The following is a 9072-nucleotide window of genomic DNA, read 5'->3' as shown; positions in this document are numbered from 1 at the left end:
TAGGGTCGCATTGCTTTCTGAATGCCTACTAAATCCTAATTGCTTGTGACAGAACTGGGTTTTGCCAGGTTAGTGTAAGATTTTGACTGCAATGCTAGAAGAGAACAATATAATTCAACCAGTAACTCCAAAAAAACAGCATTTCCTGTCTCGTAGTGGAAAACAGGCATAAAGAGCAAGAGGAGAGGGTAAAGTACATGCTGGCTTTGAAAAAGACATGATAATTTGCAGCCTTTGTGCTGGTAAAAACAGAAATATTTTGTTTGAATATTTCTAACAACATTGCTTTCAAGGCTAAACTAAACCACGTGTTGATGGGTTCAGTGGTCTGGAGAGAAATCAATGTTTTGTATAGGTCTTTCAGTACTTCATATTACTTTTCTGACACCCTGAGAAGTGTACTAGGCTGGTACAAAAGGATCTTCCCTAGACTTCACCTGAACTGCAGAGAAAGAGTGACCTGGGCAGCGAAAGCAGCAGTTCCTGTTCAGCAGAGAGCCAACAGAGGATTCACGAATTTTTTGAGAAGTGTTTCCAGCAGTGATTTATGGATTTAACCATCTCTAAGCCTCTGGTAGATGGTCCATGGACCTATCACATAGTATTGTAATTTTACAGTATTTTCAAGCAAAACTGTGATGATTAAGGTGCCTAGTGCCTGCCAAGAACCCGACAGTGGCCCACTGCTCCAAACTGCACAAGGTCCCCTGTTCTAGAGAGGAAAAGTCAGTAGTATTCTTACAGCAGAGAAGGCACAGTTTTGGAAGGATTTAAAGCCCTAAGTCTCCAGGATTGCTTATGGCCAGAGAAAACTCAGAAAATGAAAACTGAGGGCAAAATTATTGCCTGCAATGTATGATTTTCTTAGTGTTGGTGCATTTGGGACTTTGAAGGCTGGGGACCATTCACTGAGGGGTTTTCTGTGAGCAGAAAAACTGGCAGGAGACAGCACACAAGGAGCTGCATTGGGAGCTTTTAGCTGATCTTCATGGATATTATGCTTTCTAGTAATTGTGCCTAGGGAATTTACAGCTCCTAGCTGTAAGATCCTTCCTTAATCAAATGAGGAAATTCTCTGTTTGTTGACCTCTGTGTGCCTGCCCTGCAGGACCCTCTTAAGAGCTGCAGCTTTGGACTGGCAGCACCAATAACAAAAGGTCTTTAGACTTGCAGCATGCACATCATAATTACAGTAATTTCTGTCTTCTGCCTGAAAGTTCACAGGAGTTTTCTGAGGACTCTCCAGGAAGAGATCAAAGATTTTCTGTTTACTGGGGCCTGGAAACATCTAAGGTCAGGCTGGACGGTGCTCTGAGCAACCTCATCTAGTTGAAGATACTCGTTGCAGGGGGGCTGGACTAGATGGCCTTTAAAGGTCCCTTCCAACCCAAACTATTCTATGATTCTATGATAAGCCTACAGAATTGTGCTCCTAGTTCTAGCGAGATATTAACGGTGACCCAGCAATGCACACACACCTTTGCAGCATGTCTGACAACAGAAGTTAAAGCTCTTCCTCCCTGCCTCTGCTAACACAGGCTTCCTTTTCATTAATGCAATTTCATGGCATAGCAGAAGTGCCCACAATCCTAAACGTTCACTGACTGGTTTGGTTCTCTGGATGACAAGATCTGTATCTGTCCCAGCGCAGAACTGAAACCGGCCTGCTCAGAAAAAGGTGTGTGGTTCGTGCCAAAGAAACTTGCTTCATAAGAGGATGGTACCTTGTAACGATGGAAGTGAACCTGCCAATAATCGAGCATTTGTGCCACAAAACCAGTGTTGCCAAATCTTACAATCTTATCATGAGATCTATGCTATTTAATGTATTTCTTAAAGTTCCAGTACCCTGAGTCTGAATATTTCAGTAAAATTTCAGCTTTTATTAAAGGAAAGAAAAAAAAAATGTAGTCCAAAGTCTTATATTTGTGGAAAAAAGCTTGGAGGAACAAAAAGACTGCAGCCTAAGGCTTAGAAATCAGAAAGCATACTGATATTACTTGATGTTTTAAGGCTCTTGAGAATAGAAGCTTTTTGTTTGCTAGCATTTGAAAATAAGGATAAAACCTGCCTTGATTTTAATAAGTGGCACAACTCCCATTGATTTTACCAGGGTCTAGTTTTCTCATGTTTCTTTTTGGTCTCATACAATTGCTAAAAAATTCTTGAAGTTGTTTTTGGCTGTTTGTCTTTTTTAGAAAGAAATACGAAATCTAGCATTAAACAGCACAAATGCAGAACCAAAATGACATGCAGTACAATGTCAGCCTTGCTATCTTCCTGAAAAATATAAGCTTTTGGCATTGCAGAGTTTTGCTATGGAGAATTTTACTATCACAAGCAGCAGCACATTTTGAATTTAGGTCAACAGATATTTGTCAGTCCTTACCTATTACATGAATGCTATCCTAAAACAATTCATCTTGTGTCTCATCATTGACTATGGTACTCCTCTACAGTACTAGTTGTGGGTGATTTTGAGCTGGATTTTATGCTGAGAGGTTTCTTCTTATTTCTGTAACAAACTGCAATGCTGAAAAGTATGCTATTTGTCATGATTCTTAAACTGCAGCTTCTTAAATCAAGAAATTTGATACAGCAAATCCTACTGTCTTTCTGCGATTTTCTTTTATTTGGATTTGAAAGTGATGGAAATCCAGCGTGATCACATTAGGCTAAAGCATGGCTTGACTTGTGTTGGGATAAAAGGGAGCAAGATTGTCTTTTCATGTACAGACCAGTAACCTCTGGTTTGTTGAAGGAGACAGAAGGGTTACTCACTGCATATGAAGTGGATGGGGAATTAGAAGGAATAGACAAATGCCTTGACTCTCCCTGGGAATGTGGCAAATACAAAATAGCTAACAGAATAGTGAGTACTGTAATTTGTTCCTGGGAAAGGTCAGCAGCATTTTATTTCTCACCCATGAGTAAATGGGAGTATGATATTCTGCTTTGGAAGACATGTTTCCTGGTTATCAATTTAAAAATATAATTAGAGCCAGAGCCAAGATTTTCTGATATAAACATCTTTTTTTTTTTTTCTTAAGAAAACTGTAAAAGCTTAATTTCAAACTAGAATATTTGCTGAATTTTAAAATCAAAATATCATCATTAAAAAAACTTGGATTTTTAAAAGAAACATTGAGATTTCTCCCAAAGCTCTTTTAATCAGAGATTATATTAACATCAAATGTAAATGTATCTGAATCCCCACTTCTGTGAACTATTTTGTGGGTTACTGTGATATCTGCAGGAGGGTTACTGTGATATCTGCAGGAGGAGTCTGTGCCTGTGTTATCTAGCATGACAAGGGACTGCACCACGCTTCAGGGCTTAAATTATAAAGGGACTAACAATTCTGGTTTGACCAAAATAAGCTTGTACTAAAAACCCCATAATCAGCATTTAACTGTTTTCCTTTTAATCCGTGGAATTTTCTCATGTGAGAATGCTGTTTATAGAAGTAAAATCTTGACACATTTAGAAAGAAAATATATGCATCACAAATTCTTGACCAATGCTAATCACACAGAGGTATTTCAAGAAAAAAATGTGCAGTGAGTCTGTTCTCCCCCACAAAGCAATTTTCAAAATAATAAAGCAGAATAAACCCAAACATTGACTGGTGAACACAGAGTCAGGCAGCTGCCAGAACCTCGTGGTTTGTGCTCTAAGATGTAACATTCCACTAAGCCCATGTTCTACTTCTTACTTACCAACAATGCACCCCAGTGGGATAAATCGCACACGAACAGACAAGCAGAAGAATGCAGAGCCCACACAATTAGGGCTTTGAATTGGAACGTGCACACTTCACGGAAACAACCTTTGGGCAGGTATTTTCCACTTGTCAGGACAAATTGGTAATGAATTACAAATCAATTTAATCAGGATCATCCTTCCTGTAGCTTTCAGGTTTAGTGGTTTCCAGGGCCTCAGAGAATATTTTAACAGAGACAGCAGCTGTTGACGTTGCCTGGTTGTTCTTCCCCCCCATTTGTTCTGGCTCACCAAAAGACCAGGTGATGCTAATCATTAGTGTTTGCAAAGGTTAACAAGCTCCTTGCTATACTCTTACTAGGTAGGCAGTTAATATTCACACTTTATATATGAGAAAACTTCAGCAAAAGATCTGTGCTATCACAATACCTTGCTACTCACAGCATGGGTCAAAGGTGGAGAGTGACATAATGCCACAGACTGGTGGAAGGACAGAAATGGGACTACCTTTCTGACCAAATACTACCTTCACATGCTGGTGGCTGCGCTCCATCAGCCTCACATCCTTAGTGTGCTTGTACCTCCTGCACATGGGATAGCTGCATTCCTGGGACGGGGCGTGGTATATGCTCCAAGCAAAAGGTATTTTTTTTCCTGAGTGAGCACAGCCCTACCTAACAACATCAGCAGACTCCTCCAGAGTGTGGATCTGTGACAAAGTCGAGCAGCTGGCTTCTGACTATAGGTTTACAGGCTCATCAGTCACCTTGCATACCACCCAGCTAGGAATCCCACACCTAATTCATCTTGAGGAAGGTTAAATACCCACAGGAGGCTGGAAGGGAGAAATCAACTTGGTATTTAAATAGAAAGAGGAAAGAAAGACAGTCCTAAGATAATGAGCTATAGTGAAAATATTTGTCAGGTAGACAGAAAAAGCCGGTAATCTTGAGCTTCAGTATTTTGGATAAAGAAAGGGGAAAGGGCTATGTCTAGGGGCATAGTATGAAGCTTGTTTAGTCTATGACAGCAGAGAAAAATGAAGTGAAGACTTACATGCTCCATCTCTGCTTTAAGGGATTGCTTTCTCACACAGGGAGTTACCGAGCTGTGGAGATGCTTCTGCTCAGCAAGGCACGTGTTGCTCAATAGCACGGGTTTACTGAGCTGCCTTAGCAGGTGAAAAGTGGTGAAATACATGTGTACAGCCAGAGCTCAGCCTTCACATGGCCTTGGCTGCACTGGGATGGCTTCCTCTGTCCCTAGTGTGGGACCTGCCAAAGGTAACATGGTCAGTGATGGTGGCCCGTCTAGGTGATGGTCTCTGGGTGAGCCTCTCAGCCCCGGGGAAGCCGAGTGAATCCACTGTGTGGATGCGGCTGTTTTGGGATCCCCTATGCTGGAGGAGGCTCTGCCCTGAACTGCCCTCGGCAAAGACGTGGAGTTGGGCACGGGGCTCAGGCGAGCGTTCAAGTGCCGCTGTTCTGCTGCGGGCTTGGAGGCAGACTTTATCGATGGGAAGGATGACAGAGAGTGGGCTCTCTTTAGAGACTAAAGGCGGCAAGGGGAGGGCCTGCAGGCAAGCGAGGGCGGGCGGCACTCGGGTGCAGAGATGTGGACGTGGAACAGCTACAACGGGCGTGAGTCGCGGCAGGGACTGAAGCGGGCCGCGTCCTCCCCCTCGCCGCACCGCCGCCTTTCCCTCGGCGCTGGGAGCGCAGGCCCCGCCACGGACGCGCCTCCCCTGAGGAACCGTCTGACCGCGGCCCCGGGACCCCGCCGGCGCCGAGGAAAACCCGTCGCCGCACACCGATTCGTGTCGGAGAGATTCGCCTTCCTTCATGCTGCGACGACGCCGGAGACGTTTCCCCTCCGGCAGGCTCCTCCGCGCGTTAGCCGCCGGGGGCGGGGCGCCGCCATGACGGAGCGGCGGGGCGGGCTGCCCGCCTGCCCCGACATGGCCGCCGCCAGCCAGGTAACGCGCCGGCTGGGCCGGGCTGCTGCGCCCGCTTCGCTTCGCTTCGCCTCACCTCGCCCCGCCTCGCCCCGCTCCTTCTGAGGGAGGGGGACTCGGCGGGGCACCGGGGGGGGGGGGGGGGGGGCTGCGGGAGCGCGGGCGGCCCGCGTCGCCGGCTTCCCGGCCCGTGAGGGGGGCAAGGCCAGGTCAACCCCTGCGCCTGCCTCGCTGTTCTGCAGAGGCTGCCTGACGGCGGTCTGACCCGTCTGGGTGATCGACACAGCCTGCGTGCTTTTCCTTCTGAACCGGGCCTGCGTGGTTCCCATCCCGTATTTTCACTCTCTCTTTCTGTAAGCCCACCTCACCGAACCACAGAGGAGTCCCTCCTGTACTTTCCTGTGAAGCAGTTTGAGACTGCTTGTCCCCCTCCCCAGAAGGTAAGAACCCGGCGCACGGGCTGTAAGTCTGTAAAGCTGTTGGCACTGTTCGCCGGTGTGTGGCAAATAAAGTTGGGCAGGCTGAGCCTTTTGGACCAAATCTGTTAATTATCGGGCAGCTTGGTCACGGTAAGCTTGCTGAATGAGCCTGCGAGTCAGGTGAGTCCTGGTAAGGGTAACCAGCTAGATGCACTGAGGAGAATCTGCCTGATGTAAATTTGCCTCTTTTCATGAGACTTCAAGAAGATGGTGAGGTGGAAGGGTTCTTATCAGAGCATTGATAAAAGAATGGAAAAGGACAGACAACTGCAGTTGGATTGTCCACCTGTACTGTTAGGAGGATTTTTGGGAGAGAAGAGAAGCAGCCCCTAAACTAGGGGTAAGGGATTATGGTGTAGGGAGAGAAAAAGAGAAGGGCAAAGTCTAGTGACATCAGTATCTAAGAGCTTTGTCACAGTGGGGTCTGGACTCTCCCCTTGGGTTTGAAGGAAGTGGGAAGAGAGAAGGGAAAAGAAAGTAGGCTCAGAGGGATATAGGAAGGTACGGTATGATCTTTGTGTGGTGGTAAAGCAGAAGCGGCAAAAAATGCAACAAAACCTGGAGAATGCCAGTGAATGAGTTGCCCTTAAGTCCCTGGTAGGTGAATGCTGTGTTGCCACTAAATTTAATAGTTAATATATGTACAGAGTTTTCTGTTCCTTCTCATGACAGGAATGTGATTTGCATGAAGCTTGGCCTTGGGAGATGTGGTAAATGAGGTATAGAGCATCGTGGTTGCTAGTTCTTGGCTATCTAAGTACAGAACGCATTTTTCTACCCTCAATAAAAGAAATTTTTGCCAAAAGCCATATTCCCTTGAAAGTTGCGATTAGAAAAAAGAAGCGAAATGTGAAAAATTTATCTCCAACTCAGGCATTCAGTGAGGCAGGAATAACGTAGAAGCTAAGACGGTACAAATCTCACGGTAGTTCCACATGTATTTTTTTCTCTTATTCTGCCCTGGAGAGACTGTAGAGCTAAGGAAATTAAATGAAACTGCTGTGTGAAAACAGGAGGGGCAAGCAGGTTTAAAACGGCAAATGGGTGTAATGTTATTGTGAATAAAGGAGAGAAGAGGAAGAGAAAAACTGGAAAATTATATTTAGCATCATGGCAGTCTTTATAAGGCTTTATTTTGGAGGGGGATCCTCTTAATGAAAGAAAGTTTAGTAATGTAACTTCAGAGATGGGGAAAAATGTGCTGTTGACTGATGAAGACCATACTTTGCAGACTCATTTTTGTCAGCCCCAGATAATTAATAAAATCTGGAATTACTGAAAGTCCTATTACTATCCTAGAGATAAAATATGAGATGGGGGCGCTGTCTGTGTGGAGCAGACTGAAGTATTTAATTTTTTGAGCAGTGCACTTACTGTGTGTTGTTACTTCTGCTTCGCAGATCTCCAGCATGCAAGCTAAAACGAGTGAAGATCATACGAAAGTCCATAAAATGAAGAAGAAGGTATTGAGGAAGCAGGTCAGAGCTCAGCATACGTTGATGAGACATGAGGGCATTGAGTGCATCTCCCATGCCTCACAGGTGACTGGCAGTTCTGATTTTGCTAGTAGTGTGAAAATGCTGCTTATCTCTGTTCTGTTCTCACATATGCTCTGTCTAAAATGCAGTTCTCCAAAATGTGCTTCCTGAGATGGAGGGTTTTCTGCATCTCTTTGATTTCAAATCAGAACTGTGATTCAGCAATTTAATGTATGTGGAGAGACTTTCATGGCCTTTGGATAAGTTGTTTTTAGTCTGAAACAGTAGTTCTTGGGTTGGGCAGGAGTAGGAAGCATGGGGAATGTTACCTTGTTGAAGTAGATAAAATTCTCTTTCGCTGTGTGATTTCTTTAGCTTTTAGCTTTTGTTTCTCTTTCCTCTATCTTCTCTATCAAGTACAATTTGTCTCATCTAAACTCCCTGTTAAAAACATGTCTGTCTTAAAAATCTTTTCCACATTGTTTTCTTCACCTGAATTGATTTAGACTGTGGTCCTGTGAGAGTTGAACTGATTGACTGACTTAAAGGTGTTGAAAAGGAGACAACTTTCCCTTCCCTTGTACAAAAGGGGACAAGATAGGAGGGAATTCTGCTTTCTTACGAAGTTCAATGAACTTCACTATAAGCCCCTTTGTTCCCTAATCTAACAGAAAAGTACTCAGCTTTTTGATCATTAGTTTTCTTCTACAGTATAGAGTTACAGCAGATCAGAGTGTGGCATCGCAGATACTGGTGTGGCAAAAAGTAAGTGACAGGAACTTGCAGACAGAAAGAGAGGAAGGTACAGTTCATAATTCTCCTCAGTAAGTTGTGGGGACGTGCTAATGGCTTGAAACACTGAAGAGCAGTATCATTTACTTTACCCTTGTTAATCTTGATCCTGCACATTCTTCCCATTCAAATGTGGAAGCACTGGTTAGATCTTTATACTTTTTTCTAACAAAATAGGGCTTAGTCTTCGCTTAGTTTTCACCATGTGGGTATATGCTAAAATGACCCGGCAATCTTGTATGTAGTGTAAGCTCTTTGGAGCAGGGACTGTGTTGTTCTAGTGTTGCTTGGAAATGGGTTCATAATCTGGGATATTTTTTCCCCCTCAACACTGCCCTAGATACCAAATTATCCATCTAATCTATCCAAAGAGTATTTTCTGGGTCCAGCAAGATTATCATCAATGACAAAACATTTCAATAAGTGATATATGAAACAAAACCACAGTGCTGGTGATAAACTTATGTTAAGAATACACAAAAAGCTTTCAGGCTTTGTGTGAAAGACTGGTTATATTGAAATTGCTTAGTCAGGAGAACGTGATCAGTTGCTGTACATGCTGCCGTCGTGTGGTGATGGTCTTTGTAGATGAAGTGCCTACAGCAAGTGAAAAGCACTGGTCTGAGTCTCTGCATTTCCTCTACCC

The 9072-nt window shown here is 44.1% G+C and overlaps 1 protein-coding gene across 3 annotated transcripts in view; it reads left to right on the top strand.

Moving 5' to 3' along the window:
- The first annotated feature begins 5382 nt into the window (after positions 1-5382).
- ALKBH8 (alkB homolog 8, tRNA methyltransferase) overlaps positions 5383-9072 on the top strand; it is a 50902-nt gene continuing 47212 nt past the window's right edge. The window contains exons 1-3 of one of the 3 annotated variants that reach the window (XM_075418297.1): positions 5386-5698; positions 6036-6117; positions 7557-7697. In XM_075418297.1, the coding sequence (XP_075274412.1) occupies positions 7566-7697 (132 nt within the window). In that variant the 5' untranslated portion in view covers positions 5386-5698; positions 6036-6117; positions 7557-7565. Of the gene's footprint in view, positions 5699-5886; positions 6118-7556; positions 7698-9072 lie in introns of those variants that run through there. The other 2 variants (XM_075418289.1, XM_075418302.1) reach the window with 2 other exon arrangements.

This window comes from Opisthocomus hoazin, chromosome 1 (assembly GCF_030867145.1).
Source record: "Opisthocomus hoazin isolate bOpiHoa1 chromosome 1, bOpiHoa1.hap1, whole genome shotgun sequence".
NCBI lineage: Eukaryota > Metazoa > Chordata > Aves > Opisthocomiformes > Opisthocomidae > Opisthocomus > Opisthocomus hoazin.
The sequence above is the reverse complement of the archived record's forward strand: the minus strand, read 5'-3'. Positions and strand labels throughout refer to the sequence as shown.